Source organism: Bufo gargarizans, chromosome 2, assembly GCF_014858855.1.
Source record: "Bufo gargarizans isolate SCDJY-AF-19 chromosome 2, ASM1485885v1, whole genome shotgun sequence".
NCBI lineage: Eukaryota > Metazoa > Chordata > Amphibia > Anura > Bufonidae > Bufo > Bufo gargarizans.
In genome coordinates this window covers 128,962,772-128,984,919 of record NC_058081.1, presented here as the reverse complement: position 1 = coordinate 128,984,919, position 22,148 = coordinate 128,962,772, and the positions used below count along the sequence as shown (strand labels likewise).

Genomic DNA, 22,148 nt, shown 5'->3' with positions numbered 1-22,148 from the left:
GCCCACCAGTGTATTCCGGTGGCATCACTGGCTCTGATAGATGGGCTTTAGCGCTGCCCTAGCCGTTTTACAGGCTAGGGCAGGCTAAAGTCCGCCCATTAGTGTTGGTGATGTCACCGGGCTCACTTGTGGTCGGAAGCCTCGGCCTAGCAGTCCCTATGTAGAGCCCAGTATGTCAAAGGATCTCCATAACATGCTTTTGCCCTGTATGATTCATCTCATATTAGTGGGGTTGCCTGACTGAAAATATGGGTATGTCCGGGTTATGCTCTGAACCAGGACAACCCATTTAAGATTGAATCTGGTTAAGAACTCCAGTTTCTCATAAAATCAATTCAATATAATTTTGCAACGTGCTAATAAATTCTTTGACAGGGTGCAATTCACAACACAACCACCAGGAGCCACACAGGCACATGTTATAAAAACACATTGTGACACAATATTGTTAAATCACGTTGATTTGAAAAGCTGGTCATCTCATGACATGCATATTAGGACAAGGGGAATGGTAAGGAAGAACATATTTTACTTACCTTCAGAGCTTTCATCTCTCTTAGACATTGCCCTTCATAATAGCACTTTCTGCTAGTCTCTGTGGGTCAGAGTAAGTCTAGCAGGTTAGAATTGATAACAAAATATATTTTTAAAGGGTGCTGTTTTCTGGGAGTTCCACAAATGTTTGAACTCATATTTTAGTTTGCTCTCATAATTTGTAAATGCATACATAATATTTATGCATATTACAGAGGTGAGTTTGTCCTATCTCAAATTGATATCACAAAGTACTGTAGTTTTCATAAGAATATACTTAAATGTTCACAGGAGCAAGATATACAGTAGCTTATTTCTAGAATATCTAAAAACTTACAGGGCCTGCTAACCTAAGACAGTTTCCCTACATAGTTACACAGCTAAGCCAGCAATGGACATTTAAACTGATCCCTACTGTACAGTTGCAAGAAAAAGTATGTGAACCCATTGGAATGATATGGATTTCTGCACAAATTGGTCATAAAATGTGATCTGATCTTCATCTAAGTCTCAACAATAGACAATCACAGTCTGCTTAAACTAATAACACACCAATAATTTAATGTTACCATGTTTTTATTGAACACATCATGTAAACATTCACAGTGCAGGTGGAAAAAGTATGTGAACCCCTAGACTAATGACATCTCCAAGAGCTAATTGGAGTGAGGTGTCAGCCAACTGGAGTCCAATCAATGAGATGAGATTGGAGGTGTTGGTTACAGCTGCCCTGCCCTATAAAAAACACACACCAGTTCTGGGTTTGCTTTTCACAAGAAGTATTGCCTGATGTGAATGATGCTTCGCAGAAAAGAGCTCTCAGAAGACCTACAATTAAGAATTGCTGACTTGAATAAAGCTGGAAAGTATCTCCAAAAGCCTTGCTGTTCATCAGTCCACGGTAAGACAAATTGTCTATAAATGGAGAAAGTTCAGCACTGCTGCTATTCTACCTAGGAGCGGCCGTCCTGTAAAGATGACTGCAAGAGCACAACGCAGACTGCTCAATGAGGTGAAGAAGAATCCTAGAGTGTCAGCTGAAGACTTACAAAAGTCTCTGGCATATGCTAACATCCCTGTTAGCAAATCTACGATACAGAAAACACTAAACAAGAATGGATTTCATGGGAGGATATCACTGCTGTCCAAAAAAACATTGCTGCACGTTTATAGTTTGCACAAGAGCACCTGGATGTTCCACAGCAGCAAATATTCTGTGGACAGATGAAACCAAAGTTGAGTTGTTTGGAAGAAAGACACAACACTATGTGTGGAGAAAAAGAGGCACAGCACACCAACATCAAAACCGCATCCTAACTGTGAAGTATGGTGGTGGGGGCATCATGGTTTGGGACTGCTTTGCTGCGTCAGGGCCTGGATGGATTGCTATCATTGAAGGAAAAATGAATTCCCAAGTTTATCAAGACATTTTGCAGGAGAACTTAAGGCCATCTGTCCACCAGCTGAAGCTCAACAGAAGATGGGTGTTGCAACAGGACTACAACCCAAAGCATAGAAGTAAATCAACAACAGAATGGCTTAAACAGAAGAAAATACGCCTTCTGGAGTGGCCCAGTCAGAGTCCTGACCTCAACCCGATTGAGAGGCTGTGGCATGAACTCAAGAAAGCGATTCACACCAGACATCCCAAGAATATTGCTGAACTGAAACAGTTCTGTAAAGAGGAATGGTCAAGAATTTCTCCTGACCATTGTGCACGTCTGATCTGCAATTACAGGAAACGTTTGGTTGAAGTTATTGCTGCCAAAAGAGGTTCAACCAGTTATTAAATCCAAGGGTCCACATACTTTTACCACCTGCACTGTGAATCTTTACATGGTGTGTTCAATAAAAACATGGTAACATTTAATTATTTGTGTGTTATTCGCTTAAGCAGACTGTGATTGTCTATTGTTGTGACTTAGATGAAGATCAGATCACATTTTATGACCAATTTGTGCAGAATTCCATATCATTCCAATGGGTTCACATACTTTTTCTTGCAACTGTATATGCTTTCAAATTAAAATGGTGATAGGTGCTTTGTTCTACAAATTGGTTCTCAGGAACCTTGCTACTTTTTTAGGTTATACTGTGCATAGAAATAATCTACGTGTATAGTTCATTAACTATGAATTATTCTGGGCTTTTACTGTGATACACCCCAGAATCTGGTACAGATCTTTATTCAGTTATGCATGACATTTATAATGTATTTTGTTTTTTACATCTAGATGTGCAGTACATTAAAAGAAGGGATATTGTTCTGAAGAGGGAACTTGGAGAAGGAGCTTTTGGGAAAGTGTTTCTTGCTGAGTGCTACAACCTCAGCCCAACCAAAGACAAGATGCTTGTAGCTGTCAAGGTACGAAAACAAGAACTACTTATCTGTAAATGTTATTTTCTTCTTTACAGTATACATTTGCGGAATTAAATAGATTCAGTGTTGGTATTTAAAACTATGACAGAAAATGTCCATGGTCTTTAAAATAAACTAGTCAACTAAATAGTAATACTATAAAGTTATTCATAAGGATGTGGTAGTTTTATGTCTCAGCCTGTTGAGCAGATATTCACAAATTAGTATCTTCCACATTATGGCTGTTAGTGTTGTGCACGAATATTCAAAAAGCAAATTTTTTTCTCGAATATTGCCACTTTCATGAATATTTAGTATATAATGCTATATATTTGTTTTTAGAATATTCATAATTTTTTTCTATCTGAACAAATAATGCCTCACTGCTTCTTGCTTGTGGGCCAATGAGTCATTGGCCCAGAAGCACCTTAAGCAGGGAGGAATCATGACTTCAGATGGAAAAAAAATTATGGATAGTCTAAAAAACGAAATTATAGGACTATATTCGATATAGTGCTATTTATTCATATTTTAAAATATTCATAATTTTTTTCCATCTGAAGTGAACAGTGTATAGTTATATTCTATAGTGCTATTTATTCGTTTTTGACCCACACCATGATCATGTAATATGCTCTTATTAAACAATCATTATCTTTCTGATTTTCGAGTAAAAAAAAATAATGTGCAATGTAACGAATATTCGAATTTGCTAATATTCGACAAATATTCAACAAAATATTTGTGAAATATCACGAATTCGAATATGACCCCAGCTGCTCATCACTAATGGCTGTAAAGGAGACTTTCTCCAGTTGAAGGGTAATCCCTTTTCTCAAAGTGGTTGTCTGGGGTTGTCAGGATATAACCTCTTCTTTACTTATTTACTCAATATGAGTGGAGCATCGGAGCATTTTCTTGAATTACTACCAGTACCTGTCTCTAAAACAGAAGTCTCCACCTAGTATAGTGAGGAGAAGCGGATAAGTCCTTGGCAATAAACAAATAGACATTATGCTGCACGATAAAGCACAATACAAAGGGGAGCATTGGAACATGGAAATGCTCCAATGCTCCACTCATATACAGTAAATGAGTAAAGAATAGGTTATATCTTATTTCAGCTCTGTACCCAGAGAAGCCCTCTAAGGAGCCTGTCCAGGATCAAAAGAACATGGTCACTTTCTTCCAAAATAACACCATATCTATACTGCAGCTCAGTCAAATTCACTTCAAGAAAACTAGGCTACAATTGAAGACTCAACACAATGACAGGAGGAGCGCTGTTTTTGAAAGAAACATGCCATGTTCATCATAAGTTCCTTAAACACCTGCTTGCAAGCACACCTATTGTTTTAGTTGACTTGACAGAATAATCTGTTATGTGTGTCTACTTAAGGGTAAAGCTACACAGCGACATTAGTTGCACAACATGTGTTATGGCCAGGATAGCAGAGTAACAGTGATCCCACAGAATTGAATGGTATCTCTGTAAAAGTCACAAAAAATCCAACACTGCTGGATTTTTTGTGATTCATGTAGTGACCCATAATTTCTATGGGATCACTACTACTCTGTTATCCATGCTGCAACACATGTCGTATAGCCTTACCCTTAGGAATGCAATTATATCTGTCCTTTATATGACTGTAATTCCATATTTTTTTAAAGTTTTTCCTTTAAAAGGCTTTGGGAGTCATTTATCAAACTGATGTGAAGTAGAACTGGCTTAGTTGGCCATAGCAACCAATAAGATTACTCCTTTCACTTTCCAAATGAGCTTTCCAAAATAAAAGGTGGAATCTGATTGGTTGTTATGGGCAACTAAACCATGACCCCCTATTTGTTTTCCCCAATCTGATGGGTGCAGGCAAGCTGCTATAATGTCTCCCATACACAGCACATCCATAAAAGAGGAGATTCTGCTCCCATATTTCTCTGTATCATACCCTTGGAAACAGTAGCAGCATGGAGAACATTATACAGTAGAAGTGAACTGAAATAATAGTGCCCATTTATTTTACAGAATAAATCTAGCTATACATTTATATTTCCCTAAGGGTTCCAAAGTAGACATTTTATTGAGTGCATGGAAGGGACAGAGTGTAAAAAAAAAAAATATATACTTTAAAATAAAGATTTAACTGTAAGGAATATCAGTCAATAACTATACAATACCCTGCATTGATATTGTGCTAGTATTTAATTATAATGCAGTGGAAAATCAGTTGTAATAAGTAGAAATACAATTTCAAATGGAGGTATCTAAAAAATGTATTTACAAAAATATTCCTCATGAGTAACCTCTTAGATGAACCTGATGACCACTATTAGAGTAATTTCTTCACTGTTCTCCGTTACAACATTGTGAGTCAATCATTTAGACCAGCTAATTACAATCACTAAACACCCCCTAATTACTAGTAAGTTATCTAAATCATGTTTTATGACAGGTTTTTATTGAGCCACTTGTCCAACTTATTTGCACAGAAAGAAAAGAAAGAATGGAAAAACAAAAGACATTGGGGGAAATTCATCATTCGATCCATATACATTCCAAAGTCCAAACATGGAGCTTCCACCATTGCCGACAGTGGAAACTCACTTCGCACCACTCTTTAAAAAAAAAAAAAATATTCAGATATTTTTCTACTTTGCTCCACTCTAATAAACTCCCATATACTTGTGAAAGGCAATAATATCCAATTAAGTCAATTAAGTGCATAAGTGTATAGTAAATACAGTCCAACCAATACATAAAGTGCATGCATTCCTTTTTATTGCAATCTTCATATACAAACATGGCTCTGAAGCATATAATCAAGATAAGAAGAGAAGTGCAAAGTTATGGAAAATTCGATTCAGCTGCTTCGCCAAATTTCACAAAGAAACTCGCTTCATGACAAATTATTTTGTCACAAAGCGCATTTGTTTGTATGGAGCGGGTGGAATGACAGGGATTAGCGATTGTGCCATGATTGCGCCGAAATACTCACCTTATCCATTTGATTGTGTAGAGGGCGCTGAAGCCATCTTGATTGAAGACATTGGGGCAAGATTTTGCACAGTATTTTCAATCAAGATGGATGTAGTGGCCTATTCGCGGGCAAATGGATGAGGTGAGTATATTTTTTTTAGTTTTTAACGCCACTGCAGGGAAAATGTATTCGTTATCACAAAGCGCGAGGAAATTTGGCTATGCAGCAAATCAAATTTTTCCAAAAATTTTGATCGGAGTCAGCTTTGGATACTTTTATTCGCTCAACATTAAATATAAGGATGCTGAGCTTTTCTTATCCCATCCCTCACGGGATAATGAAGGAAATTTACTATTCCCCTTGCACTTTTTATGGCATAGAAAAGATGCAAATCCACCAGATTTTCAACTTTTACACCAGAAACTGGTGTAAATAATGACTGAAATCTATGGCAGTTCGGAGCTGGAGGACGCAGGTAATTTATGATGAGGCCTGTGCCTCATCACAAATTACATGCTTCCACAGGCCCCTTCAATGCCAATAAAGCATGTCAGCCTTGATAAATTAGGGCCAATATATTACATTTTAACACAAATAAAGTCTGTGAGCTTGATATCCTGACAGGTACAGATGTGTCCACCCTTACCTTTGCTTATATTTGTTTAAGGATTAAAATTTCTCATGAAACTGATTCAATACGACATTAAGAAATGCAATCAAAACTATTGACAGATTGCAATGCACAACTCAACCACTGGGTGGCTGTACATAGACAAATATAGCATACATTGCTCATCAAAGAATATCTCAAACTGATGTATATATATAGTACAGACCAAAAGTTTGGACACACCTTCTCATTCAAAGAGTTTTCTTTATTTTCATGACTATGAAAATTGTAGATTCACACTGAAGGCATCAAAACTATGAATTAACACATGTGGAATTATATACATAACAAAAAAGTGTGAAACAACTGAAAATATGTCATATTCTAGGTTCTTCAAAGTAGCGACCTTTTGCTTTGATTACTGCTTTGAACACTCTTGGCATTCTCTTGATGAGCTTCAAGAGGTATTCCCCTGAAATGGTTTTCACTTCACAGGTGTGCCCTGTCAGGTTTAATAAGTGGGATTTCTTGCCTTATAAATGGGGTTGGGACCATCAGTTGCGTTGTGGAGAAGTCAGGTGGATACACAGCTGATAGTCCTACTCAATAGATTGTTAAAAATTGGATTATGGCAATAAAAAGGCAGCTAAATAAAGAAAAACTAGTGGCCATCATTACTTTAAGAAATGAAGGTCAGTCAGTCCGAAAAATTGGGAAAACTTTGAAAGTGTCCCCAAGTGAATTCACAAAAACCATCAAGCGCTACAAAGAAACTGGCTCAGATGCGGACCGCCCCAGGAAAGGAAGACCAAGAGTCACTACTGCGGAGGATAAGTTCATCCGAGTCACCAGCCTCAGAAATTAGGTTAACAGCAGCTCAGATTAGAGACCAGGTCAATGCCACACAGAGTTCTAGCAGCAGACACATCTCTAGAACAACTGTTAAGAGGAGACTGTGTGAATCAGGCCTTCATGGTAGAATATCTGCTAGGAAACCACTGCTAAGGACAGGCAACAAGCAGAAGAGACTTGTTTGGGCTAAAGAACACAAGGAATGGACATTAGACCAGTGGAAAACTGTGCTTTGGTATGATGAGTCCAAATATGAGATCTTTGGTTCCAACCACCGTGTCTTTGTGCAACGCAGAAAAGGTGAACAAATGGACTCTACATGCCTGGTTCCCACCGTGAATCATGGAGGAGGAGGTGTGATGGTGTGTGGGTGCTTGGCTGGTGACACTGTTGGGTATTTATTCAAAATTGAAGGCATACTGAACCAGCATGGCTACCACGGCATCTTGCAGCGGCATGCTATTCCATCCGGTTTGCGTTTAGTTGGACCATCATTTATTTTTCAACAGGACAATGACCCCAAACACACCTCCAGGCTGTGTAAGGGATATTTGACCATGAAGGAGAGTGATGGGGTGCTGCGCCAGATGACCTGGCCTCCACAGTCACCGGTCCTGAACCCAATCGAGATGGTTTGGGGTGAGCTGGACCGCAGAGTAAAGGCAAAAGGGCCAAAAAGTGCTAAGCATGTCTGGGAACTCCTTCAAGACTGTTGGAAGACCATTTCAGGTGACTACCTCTTGAAGCTCATCAAGAGAATGCCAAGAGTGTGCAAAGCAGTAATCAAAGCAAAAGGTGGCTACTTTGAAGAACCTAGAATATGACATGACATATTTTTCGTTGTTTCACACGTTTTTGTTATGTATATAATTCCACATGTGTTAATTCATAGTTGTGATGCATTCAGAGTGAATCTATAATTTTCATAGTCATGAAAATAAAGAAAACTCTTTGAATGAGAAGGTGTGTCCAAACTTTTGGTCTGTACTGTATATATATATATATATATATATATATATATATACAGAGTGGGCCATTTATATGGCTACACCTTAATAAACCTTGGTTTTAACGTAACTTCATTCTTTCATGAGTTATTTACAAGTTTCTGACCACTTATAAAATGTGTTCAATGTGCTGCCCATTGTGTTGAATTGTCAATGCAACCCTTTTCTCCCAATCTTCACACACTGATGATGTGTTTCCCTCTTTATGCACTGAAGCTGGCACGTTCCCTGAGTTTTTCCAGCAAGATGGTGCACCACCACATTATAGGTGTCAGGCCGAGCATTCCTAGATGAACAGTTTCCTGGAAAGTGGATTGGTCATCGTGGGCCAGTTGAATGGCCCCCAAGGTCTCCCGATCTTACCCCCTTAGACTTTTATCTTTGGGGTCATCTGAAGGCAATTGTCTATGCTGTGAAGATACGAGATGTGCAGCACCTGAAACTACGGATACTGGAAGCCTGTGCTAGCATTTCTCCTGCGATGTTGCTATCAGTGTGTGAAGAGTGGGAGAAGAGGGTTGCATTGACAATCCAACACAATGGGCAGCACATTGAACACATTTTATCAGTGGTCAGAAACTTGTAAATAACTCATGAAATAATAAAGTTACATTAAACCCAAGCACACAATTGTTTTTCTTGCGAAATTCCCAATAAGTTTGATGTGTCACATGACCCTCTTCCTATTAAAAAAACAAAAGTTGGATTCAAAATGTCTAACTTCAAAATGGCCACCATGGTCACCACCCATCTTGAAAAGTTTCCCCCCTCACATTTACTAATGTGCCACAAACAGGAAGTTAATATCACCAACCATTCCCATTTTATTAAGGTGCATCCACATAAATGGCCCACCCTGTATATATAGTCATACTTTTGATATATGAATGCATAATACGTGGGAAACTACTACTGATGTTTTTAGCCATAATATATTATATATTCTAAATATATAATAATATATAAATATATTATGGTTATAAAATATATATATATATATATATATATATATATATATTAAATTCAGCCTTTATTTCTGAAAGTTTTCTGCCAGGATTTGAGCTCACAACCTTCTACATTTGAGCAAAGAACCTTAACCACTAAGCTATAGAGCTGCATATTAACCTGCAGTTAAATATAAAATTATACTTCTGCTGTATAGGAATACTTACTACTATGATGTTTTTCTGACACAGTTTGTTGTTCAGACTTATAACTGAGTGGTTAAGGTTCTTGCCTCTAATGTAGAAGACTGTGAGTTCAAATCCCAGCAGAAACTTTTCAGAAATAGAGGCTAAATTAGATTTAAATACCCCAAGCACTGACTCCATATATGGCCATAGTTATATATGGACTCAGAGCAGAGACTCCTAAGCACTGGGATTCCCCTACTGTACAGAAATCTTCTGCATAGACCTCAGTGGGACCTGGCAACCTCCTCTCTTCAGATCATGTGGTGCCTGGTTTAATGTTCGGGTTCTCCCATTGACTTTCATTGTGCTTGGGTGCACTGTAGAGCACCCGAGCATCCCAAAGTGTTCTACCCGAGCACTTTGGTGCTCGATGAACACTAGAATACTCCTTTAACACCATTTTGAAAATATTGAAATGTCAAAGTGGCAATGATATACATAGCAAGAGTTCTCAATGCACAAGTAATTTGCCATACAATAAATTTTAAGGAGATCAAATAGTCAAATTGTATAAATAGCATGGAATGAAATAATATTGGTAGTAGTAGTAGTAGTATTATTATACAATGATTTTTGATATTGGAGTCCGTTTGTGTAGAAAACATAAATCATATATATTTTAGAAAGTGAGAACGCAACAAACAACCAAATTTCAGTCTTCTATTAAACATTACATTATTACAAAAAAGAGACGCACAAAACATTTTTGAAAAATATCATGTATAAAAAAAATAAAGATATAAATCGACTAGAACTAATAGACTGGGTAAGACAAGGATGGATGATTTCCCATCTGCAGTACGTAGCTATCATTTGTCTAAATATTCTTGGCCATGCTATTTCTAAAGAAAAGGTAATTATTTTGTTTCTCTTATTCCAGCCAACTAGCATATTGGAAGTAGGTGACTTGGTCCTGCAAAGAAAAAACAGGGTTCAATGACTTCAACAAAAAATCACAATAATACATTTTAGGTGTCTAAAAAGATTGTTAACCTTCTTAACAGGTAAAATAAGGCAATCTGGATATTATATATATAATGATGTATAGAGATGAGCAAATTTTTCTAAAATTCGATTCACCAATTCGCTGAATTTTTGGGAAAAATTTGGTTTGAATCAAATTTATTTGTGGCTAATTATGTAAAAAGATTATTATTTCCTAGCTGCAGAGAGCCTTTATAGTGATGTAGAACACTGTGCCTTGCAGTAACACGCATAGGGGGTCTGCTTTGGTAGTAAAATAATACTGTGAGTCAGTATGACATGCAGATGACAGGCGTCACACTTAGAATCACTCGCTTCACTTATTTGGGCAGTCACGGGGCCAAAACTGACTAAATAACTCAAGTATTAACTCAGCCTTACAGGTCGATGTTAGCGCCAAGAAGAAGCGCACTCCTTTTACATCGTCGTCAGCTGATTCCACATAGATGTCTACAGAACCTGTTCTATTAAACACTTATACAAGTAGAGCCCCCCTGACAGAGTTAAGAGTGTGTCAGCAGTAAGTTTGTGTTGATGTCACTGATTAATTTGCCTCTCTTCTGATCCGTCAGAACAATAACCCACAAAAAATGTATCCTGTCTGTGGAGCATACGCCTTCACTCGGTCAGCATTTGCTCAGTAATCCATCAGTATTGCTAATGCCCCCCCCCCCCCAAAAAAAAGAGAAGGCATGTGAATGGAATATTTGCATTTATTCAGTGTTTTGTACCCACTCCTGCTGTTGGATACCAAATCATAAGCCAGTTTTTATGGGACCATATGGGCCTTACAGCTGCTACACAGACAGGATCCTTTGTGCGTCTCATTTTTCCTTCCTTTTAACAGATCAGAAGAAAGGTCAAATTAATGATGAGGTCAGCCAGGCCAAAAGCCTAAATAGTAGACCATTCATGAAGTGGGGAGGGTAGGAACAGCATGATATGTCCACAGAGTGGACCTATGATATAGTGGTGAGGTGGAAGCAGCATGAAGAGACCACAGAGTAGAACGACGACAAGAGATTGTGGAAGTGGCAGCAGCATGAGGAGGCCACAGAGTGGCATGACGACGAGAGATTGTGGAGGTGTCAGCAGCATGAGAAGGCTACAGAGTAGCACGACGACGAGAGATTGTGGAGCTGGTAGCAGTATGAGGAGGCCACCGAGTAGCACGACAATGAGAGATTGTGGAGGTGGCAGCAGCATGAGGAGGCCACAGAGTGGCACGACGACAAAGTGTTGAGGTGGCAGCAGCACGAGGAGCCACTTTAGCTCTGCACAATTTAATAATAGACGTTCTCAGCCCAAAAACTTAGCAAATTGATTGTCCGAGAATTTCCATTGAAGATTGGGATAAAATATTGGCAAATTTAATTTTAGTTTCTTATAATTTTAATCAATTTTGGTTCCATTTAATAATAAATATTTAATAATGCGAGAAAATGAGAGGTAACGCAGCCGGCACTGCTACATGTGTCTGTATGATCACTTAAATCAGAGTATCGCACTCAGTGGTCTCAAGGTGGTGCTCTGCTGATTTTATAGTTCATATAGGGAAGTAGAAAAGTAGAAAAAAGTACCGCGGCACTCACCATCAATCTTGAACTGCAGTTTTATTTCATTGTAACAAAAAGGTGGTATAACAAAAAGGGAGGCTTGACAAAGCGCGGATTAGCGCAAAACACCTGTTGCACAAGTACTGTCTGCACATCACTGATGTCCTCCTCAATAGTCACTGACAGCTCACAACACCAGCTCCCACATCACTCTCCTCATCACTACTTGACTCTGGACGAAAGGACAGAGGCAGGTTGAGAACAGGTTAGGGCACAGGGCCCTGCTCCTGGGCCATGACAACTAAGGGTTGTGTTTGACGAACACACCGACGGCTGGCTGGGGGTGTCTGATGTCACTTGGGATAAAGTGGATGACTGAGTTAACCAATCAAGAATCGCTGGGTTGCTGGTGAAAACACGACCGCTAGATGACATCGGGAGCGCAGGCCTCTCCCTGCGACTACTGCTGCCACGCCCCCCGTACTCTGCTGCGACCTCTGTGCATGGCCTTGCACTTCTCTGTCTCAAATACTTTTAGCTGAACTAAATAAATTAAAAGCAAATTAACCCCTTCAGGACCCTGTCATTTTTCACCTTAAGCACCAGGCCATTTTTTTGCAAATCTGACATGTGTCACTTTATGTGGTGATAACTTTAAAACACTTTTACTTATCCAGACTATTCTCATCACATATTGTACTTCATGACAGTGGTTAAAAGTGGAAAATTAAGTAGAAGAAAATTTCCAAATTTCAATTTCTCTACTCTTATAATAGATAGTGATACCTCAAAAAATAGGTATTACTTTACAGTCCCCATATGTCATTTTTTGACTATCTTGTGAATGCCATTTTATTTTTTGGGGAAGTTAAAAGGCTTTGAAGTTTAGAAGCAAATCTTGAAATTTTTCAGAACATTTCTAAAACCCAATTTTATCAGGACCAGTTCAGGTCTGAAGTCACTTTGTGAGGCTTACATATTAATGGCCCTGATTCTGTAGTGTACAGAAACACCCCATATGTGGTCGTAAACTGCTGTATGGGCACACGGCATTGCACAGAAGGAAAGGAACGCCATATGTTTTTTTGGAAAGTGGATTTCACTGGGATGATTTTAAGCTGCCATGTCACATTTGAAGACCCCCTGATGCACCCCTAGAGTAGAAACTCTAAAAAAGTGACCCCCATTTCAGAAACTACACCCCTGATTTTACAAACTGTGTTAACTCTTTAGGTTTTCCACAATAATTAACGGAAAATAAAGATGAAATTGAAGAATTTAACTTTTTGGCAGATTTTCCATTTTAATCCATTTTTTCCAGTTACAAAGCAAGGGTTAATAGCCAAACAAAACTCAATATTTATGGCCCTGATTCTGAAGTTTACAGAAAGACTCCATATGTTGCCGTAAACTGCTGTACGGGCACACGGCATTGCACAGAAGGAAAGGAATGCCATGCGGTTTCTGTAAGGCAGGTTTTGCTGGACTGTTTGTTTTACACCATGTCCCATTTTAAGCCCCCCTGATGCACTCCTAGAGTATAAACCCCACAAAAATGACCCCATTTTTGAAACTACACCCTTCAAGGTTTACTAAACTGATTTTTACAAACTTTGTTAACCCTTTAGGTGTTCCACAAGAAATAATGAAAAATAGAGATGAAATTTCAGAATTTCACTTTTTTGGCAGATTTTACATTTTAATCCATTATTTCCAGTTACAAAGCAAGGATTAACAGCCAAACAAAACTCTATATTTATGGCCTTGATTCTGTAGTTTACAGATAAAAAACATATGTGGTCGTAAACTACTGTACGGTGGCACGACATTGCGCAAAACTAAAGGAATGCCATATTTTTTTGGAAAGGAGATTTCACTGGGATAATTTTAAGCTGCCATGTCACATTTGAAGACCCCCTGATGCACCCCTAGAGTAGAAACTCCAAAAAAGTGACCCTATTTTAGAAACAACACCCCTTAAAGTATACAAAACTGATTTTACAAACTTTGTTAACCCTTTAGGTGTTCCACAAGAATTAATGGAAATTGGAAATAGAGATGAAATTTCATAATTTCACTTTTTTGCCAGATTTTCCATTTTAATCAATTTTTTCCAGTTACAAAGCAAGGGTTAAGAGCCCCCAAAAACTTAATATTTATGGCCCTGATTCTGAAGTTTATAGAAACACCCCATATGGTGTTGTAAACTGCGGTACGGGAAAACGGCATTGCACAGAAGGCTAACGTTCAAGTACCTTTCATACTGTAGCTTTTGTGACACTGTAGTTATATCTTCTTATAGAACTCATACCAGATCTATAATTGGAATATTATCAAAATTATATGTGGCAAATATAAGGTTGGTGTTTGGATGGACAACAATAAAGATAATTTCTGCTTCGAGAAACTGCAAAGTCCATTTCACTAAATAAAAAAACGCCTCAGTAGTTTTGCAATGTTGGTTTTCTATTCCAACTACTGAAACATAAGCTAGAGAAAAGGCACTGAAATATTAAGGCTGAAATCTTTAATATTAGCTATGTAGGAAAACCTTTTATACCACGTAAAAAAAAATATATATATAATATATTAATATATTTGACTGCCCAAAAATAGTACCTTTCAACTTAGCCTTAGGCACAGTACTTTGGTAGTTAGATGCCAAAAAGCACCAGATTTTGCTTTGACATGCCCAGTCTTTCCATGTATTATCTGTAAATTGTGGAAAGCTATTCATTTGATGGACAGGTGTGATTTTACTTGTCCCTTTATTGGCCGCTGCATAGGAAATGATTAACTAAGCTAGGGCTACATGGTGACATATATGGTGTGACAAAAAAAAGAGTACAGCTAAATGGCAACCTATGTTGCTGAAAAGTCACACAGCTTTTCTGTAATAATAGCCAATGTGGCAATGCAACATGACAGTCACGCAAAAAGCCAACATGGATGATTATTTTGTGACTATTGCATCACAATCGCAACATGTTAAATTTCACTTTGCGCTACCATAGACTATCAATACAAGAAATGTGCTAATTTGCAGGGACAAGAAGTTGCATAACACATGTTGTTGTGTAGCCCCAACCGTATAAAGATTTCCCCTGCAATATCAACTCTTTACCAGGGGTCTTAGGAGCTGTCATCCTACATGTCTTACTTCAATAAACTAACAAACATAAATAGCACATAACATAACTAACAGAAAAGGTCTAGCTGTTCAATCAGCATCATAATAATGAATGAAAAGTCATTAAAAGTAGAGATAAGTAAATTTCTTGAACTTTGTTTAGGGAACCATTCACACAAAATTCCCCTGAAAAATTGTGTATTACAGTCTGGGGTCTCCTAAGGGACTGTCTAATTTTTTGGGAAATTCATAATGAATTTGATTTGTTTTCAATCGATTCTCTCATCTCTAATTAAGGAGTTAATTAATATTATGTATATGAGTATGCTGTGAAGGTCAGCTTAAGGCTACATGCACACAACCGTATGTGTATTGCTGTCCGCAAATTGCGGATCTGCAAAGAAAAAACGGATGACATTCGTATGCCATCCTTTTTTTTGCGGATCCATTGTAACGATGCCTAAAACAAACAAGAATAGAACGTTATATTTTTTGGGCGGGGCTAGGGAACGGACATACGGATGCGAATAGCACATGGTGTGCTGTCCGCATTTTTTGTGGACCCATTGAAATGAAAAAAAAAAAAACGGAACGGACATGGAAACAGAATGCGTTTGTGTGCATGAGGCCTAATACGGATGCATTTGTGTGCCTTATGTTCATAAGCCATGGTCCAACTGTCATTGCAATGGTCCAAACTGACAGCATCATAGATCCACTGGAAAATCAATAAAACACAAATCAATAAAAGAGAGTCAACATCACAGGAAAATAACCCAAAGGCCCATTTTGAGCTGAATCACTGCATTGAGTCAATCAAAGATAATCACCGAGGTGTTGACTTTATCTCTATTATTAAATACTTCCAGAAATGTGCCAGTATTACGCTAGGAGAACCTCACTTAATAGACATTTTGTGCAACCAATGCCTGTTATTTTTAACAAAATGCAAGAAAAAACTAAATATAATTTAAAAACTAAAATACTAATACTGCATGACACATCTCTTAGCCTTATGCTGCACAAGAAAAAGAACCACAATGCCATCTATTTCCTGTTATAAAAGTAATAACAGCAAATACATGAAGCACAACAAATAGCTATTATTGTTGTAAACTTAGTAATAAGCCTGATGAGCTGGAAAGAGATACATATATATATATATATATATATATATATATATATATATACACACACAGTAGATATGAAAAGTCTACACTCCCCTGTTAAAATGTCAGGTTTCTTTTTCCACCTATAATGTGACCTATAAACTGTACAACTCGATTGAAAAACAAACTGAAATCTTTTAGGTAGAGGGAAGAAAAAATATAAAAATAAAATAATATGGTTGCATAAGTGTGAACACCCTTAAACTAATAATTTTTAAAAGCACCTTTTGATTTTATTACAGCACTCAGTCTTTTTGGGTAGGAGTCTATCAGCATGGCACATTTTGACTTGGCAAGATTTGCACTCTTCTTTGCAAAAACACTCCAAATCTGTCAGATTGCGAGGGCATCTCCTGTGCACAGCCCTCTTCAGATCACCCCACAGATTTTCAATCATATTCAGGTCTGGACTCTGGCTGGGCCTATCCAAAACTTTAATCTTCTTCTGGTGAATAGTGTTGATCACGAATATTCGAATTACAAATTTTTATCATGAATATAGGTACTTCAAAAATTCACGAATATTTAGAATATAGTGATATATATTCGGAATTTCGAATATTCAAGATTTTTTTTATTGCGGATTTTCATAATGCAAATTTTTATCGCAAATGTTTCAATGGCCGAGTAAAAACATGATTCTCCCTGCTTCTTGCTTGTGGGCAAATGACCCATTGGTCCACAAGCAAGAAGCAGGGAGAAATCATGACTTTAAATGGGAAAAATGAATATTCTAAAAAAACGAATATATAGCACTATATTGAATATATATATATTTTTTTTTATATTTGTAATATTCTAAAACAAGAATATATAGCAATATAGCAAATATTCTAAAAAAACTAATATAGAGCAATTTAGCTAATATAGTGCTATAATCGTATTTGTCTAATAATTGTAATTGTTTTTCTCATCTGAAGTTCAGATTGGAAAAAAAATTTCAACTATTGAAAAAAAAGATTATAGCGGTAAATTGCTGTACATTCGTAGTTTTTTTTTATATTCGCTGTATTGCTATATATTCTTGTTTTAGAATATTACAAATATTCAAAAAAAAGAATATATTTGATATAGTGCTATGACTTATTGGCCCACAAGCAAGAAGCAGGGAGGAATCATGACTTTAAATGGGAAAAATGAATATTCTAAAAAAACGAATATATAGCACTATATTGAATATATATATATATATTTTTTTATATTTGTAATATTCTAAAACAAGAATATATAGCAATATAGCAAATATTCTAAAAAAAACTAATATAGAGCAATTTAGCTAATATAGTGCTATAATCGTATTTGTCAAATAATTGAAATTGTTTTTCTCATCTGAAGTTCAGATTGGAAAAAAAAATTCAACTATTGAAAAAAAAGATTATAGCGGTAAATTGCTGTACATTCGTAGTTTTTTTTTTATATTCGCTGTATTGCTATATATTCTTGTTTTAGAATATTACAAATATTCAAAAAAAAGAATATATTTGATATAGTGCTATGACTTATTGGCCCACAAGCAAGAAGCAGGGAGGAATCATGTTATTGCTCGGCAATTTAAAAATTTGCGATAACAATTTGCATTACGGAAATTTGCATATTACGCAATCATTACCTTGCCGATTTTTTTTTGTAAAAAAAATTGTAGAATATAACGAATATTCAAATTCGCTAATATTCGTGAAATATTGCAAATTCAAATATAACCCCTGCCGCTCATCACTACTGGTGAAGCCATTCCTTTGTTGATTTGGATGTATGCTTTGGGTTGTTGTCATGCTGAAATATGAAGTTCCTCTTCATGTTCAGCTTTCTAGCAGAAGCCTGAAGGTTTTGTGCCAATATTGACTGGTATTTGGAACTGTTCATAATTCCCTGTAGCTTAACTAAGGCCCCAGTTCCAGCTGAAGAAAAACAGCCCCAAAGCATGATGCTGCCACCACCATGCTTCACTGTGGGTATGGTGTTCTTTTGGTGATGTGCAATGTTGTTTTTGCACCAAACATATCAATTGGAATTATGGCCAAAAAGTTCAACCTTGCATCCATCAGACCATAACACCTTTTCCCACATGCTTTTGGGAAACTTCAGATGTGTTTTTTAAAAATGTAGCCTGGATTGTATGTTTTTCTTTGAAAGAAAAGGCTTTTGTCTTGCCACTCTACCCCATAGCCCAGACATATGAAGAATATGGGAGATTGTTGTTGAATTTACCACACAGCCAGTACTTGCCAGATATTCCTGCAGCTCCTTTAATGTTGCTGTAGGCCTCTTGGTAGCCTCCCAGACCAGTTTTCTTCTCATCTTTTTATCAATTTTGGAGGGACATCCAGTTCTTGGTAATGTCACTGTTGTGGCATATTTTTTCTACTTGATGATGACTGTCTTCACTGTGTTCAATGGCTTGGAAATTCTTTTGTACCCTTATCCTGACTGATACCTTTTAACAATGAGATCCCTCTGATGCTTTGGAAGCTCTCTGTGGACCATGGCTTTTGCTGTGGGATGCAACTAAGAAAATTTCAGGAAAGACCTACTAGAGCAGCTGAACTTTATTTGGCGTTAATCAGAGGCACTTTAAATGATGGCAGGTGTGACTCCTATTTAACATGATTTTGAATGTGATTGATTAATTTGGAACACAGCTACATCCCCAGTTATAAGAGGGTGTGCACACCACATTATTTGAGTTTTTTTTTTTTTTTTTTCCCCTCCACCTAAAAGATTTCAGTTTGTCTTTCATTTGAGTTGTACAGTTTATAGGTCACATTAAATGTGGAAAAAGTTCTGAAATGGTTTATCTTTGTCACATTTTCTTACATCACAGAAACCTGACATTTTAACAGGGGTGTGTAGACTTTTTATAATCACTGTATATATATATAAACAGATGGCGGAATACCCTATTTTAAAGCCATGAACATTCTTATGGGCACAGTATGACTCTGATCCCTAGTGTATGACCCACTTAGCAGTACTCTAGCCTGTTATAAGGGGCCACATGAGTATCTACAGTTTGACTGATTGACGACAGCAATCTGATTCTCTGAAGTTATTATACATAGCAGAGAACTTTTAGATTAACAATGCTGACTGATGTTTCCATCCTGTGGATGCTCATCGCTGTCTAATCACTATCACACCAGCTCCTCTGTGTAATAAGAAATGTCTTTATTTTACATCTCACTGCCTGTGCCCTTCTAGATATGTATGGCATGCTGCTGTCATTAGGGTTCTCAGTTCCATACAATGATTAATAATTAAAAGATACTGCTTGCCAGTCAGCTTTCATAGATACAGCACAAAATTGTATTGATCTATTGTTTATTGAATTACAAGCTTCACAGAGATGCAATATTGGAAATGACACATTGAGACTCTCTAAACAATAGCAAAAATGAACTCTGCAATTACTCGCTGCCTTCTTGTCATTCTGCTTTATGTGACATGATAAACTAAACACTTCTTCATTTTGGAGTGCCATGTGCCTGAATTGTTTAAATGTGTATTTATGACATGGGCACTAGTACCATATTCACATAATCAGGCCTCTTTCACACATTTTTTTATTTCCGTTTACGGGCCGTTTTTTGCTTTCCATATATGAAACCATTAATTTCAATGGTTCCGCAAAAGAAAAATAATGGAATGTAGTCTGTATGCATTCCATTTCCCTATTTCCGTTGAAAGATAGAACATGTCCTATTATTGCCCGCAAATCACGTTCCGTGGCTCCATTCAAGTCAATGGGTCCGCTAAAAAAACTGAACACATACGGAAATGCATCCGTATGTCTTTCATATCCATTCTGTTTTTGCGGAACCATCTTTTAAAAATTTTATGCCCAGCCCAATTTTTTCTATGTAATTACTGTATACTGTATATGCCATAAGGAAAAACAGAACGGAAAAAAGGAACAGAAACGGAAACACAATGGAACCAAATAAAGGAACAACAGATCCGTGAAAAACGGACCGCAAAACAATCAAAAAGTCATACGGTCGTGTGAAAGAGGCCTTAGCCTTAATCTTTCACATGTCAGTGAACCGCAGACGTGTGCTGTCCATGGTCTACTCTCCACGGACTGCTCAGGTACCCATTAACTTAATTTGTGTATTCACATATCAGTGGATGCCATTTGTGTTTGGTATGTGGTTTTCATTGATCGTTGCTAGGAGATGTTATGCAGATAAATTTTAAGACTAGCAGTGTACGTGGAATATAGATGATACACAGAGGGCAAAAAAATTGACATATGGACCAAACATAGATTCTTCACTGACATCTTCATGGATAAAACACTGATCATCTTGTCACAGATGTCATCACAGACACATATACCGTATGTGAAAAAGTCTGATGTTTCTAAATAATTATAGGACATGATGCAAGGTGTCAGCTAAAAGATACAAGGCCTAGGTTGTACACACAAACAGGTGAAACTTGGGGGTAATTAAAAGGGTGGGGGCCCTAACTCAGAATGGCATTTTTTTTGCTACATGATGGCTTGACCAGGGACTTCTACTTTCAAGAAATAACATAATGTAAGCAAATCAAGACCAACAGTAAGACCATCTATCCCCGATATTGAATGCATACAGCAATAGAGAATGGTATGAACAAGAGGAAATCTTTTATAGACATATCTCCAATAAGAAAGTAAAAATGTGTCCTTCCTTACCTTTCCTGTTGGTACATAAACATTTTAGAGTGTTGGGTCACAATTTTATCCCCCCCCCCCCCCCCCCCCAAAAAAAGGCTTTGCAATGATTTTTTTCTTTTTTTCTATTCAATTTTGTTTTCTTTACTTATTAGAACTTCTTTATGAAGCTGCTTCTCATAATCATGTCACAGGGGAGGTGGCGTTGGGTGGTAGCGATGGGTCTGAAAATAGAGGTTCGTATGACCCTGACCTTTACAGCAAGAGCTCCACTGCCATTAGACAGCTGAGCATGCACTCTATACTACACAAAGCACCTAGTAGTGAGTGATTGAAGCAAAAGACAGCCCAAATTCCTGGATCTCTAATGTGGTGTTAGAGCCTGGAACCATAAGAGGATCCCGTTCATGCTTTAAATAACCTAAAAATTTCCATTATTGTCATTGCAAGAAAATAAAACATTGAACATATCACGCATAGCAGTATACAACAGTTTTTTAGTGGAAAGAATTTTTTTTTTCCTTTGACCGCTACAATTTGCACTTGTATCTTAAGCATAATTTAATAGCATCTTTAACCAGTGGAAGAACCAGTTACCCTATTGCAATGAATCGAATCCAAGGCCCTGAAGCAATAAGTTTGTAAAGAAATCAACTCCCTTTATGTAGTCTTGACAGATTTAAAGCTGGGATTAAAAATGTACTTTCACAGATCATGATCCAAATAAGCATAAAAGTACTTGAAAATATGATACTTAGTGAAGTGTGGGTTTCTGGCGTATTACAGACTTTTATGGAAATAAAAAGCAATTCCAAGAAGAATACAAACTGCCAAATAAGACTCAGAGAGTTGATGGGTTTTAAGATTATGAATACAATAAATCTGGATCGTACTCTTTTGAGAGTCTGTATCTAAGCTGGGACAAAGCTTTTTCCAGGTGTATTTTATATTCTATTATGGTACATGTTTGAGTCTCATCCATCATAATAAGAAATCTTAATGTCTTACAGTAATTATAAAAAAGAAGGATTTTACAATTAAAAAATGATATGAATTGAAAGAATGCTTGAATAAAATCTGTATACAAACCATATATCTTACCTAATTATACCTCTGTGACTA

The 22,148-nt window shown here is 37.2% G+C and overlaps 1 protein-coding gene across 2 annotated transcripts in view; it reads left to right on the top strand.

The window, feature by feature from the left end:
- Positions 1-22,148, top strand: part of NTRK3 (neurotrophic receptor tyrosine kinase 3) — a 774,406-nt gene that overhangs the window by 633,800 nt on the left and 118,458 nt on the right. For both annotated transcript variants that reach the window (XM_044279460.1, XM_044279461.1), the window contains one exon: positions 2,769-2,899. In XM_044279460.1, the coding sequence (XP_044135395.1) occupies positions 2,769-2,899 (131 nt within the window). The remainder of the gene's footprint in view (positions 1-2,768; positions 2,900-22,148) is intronic.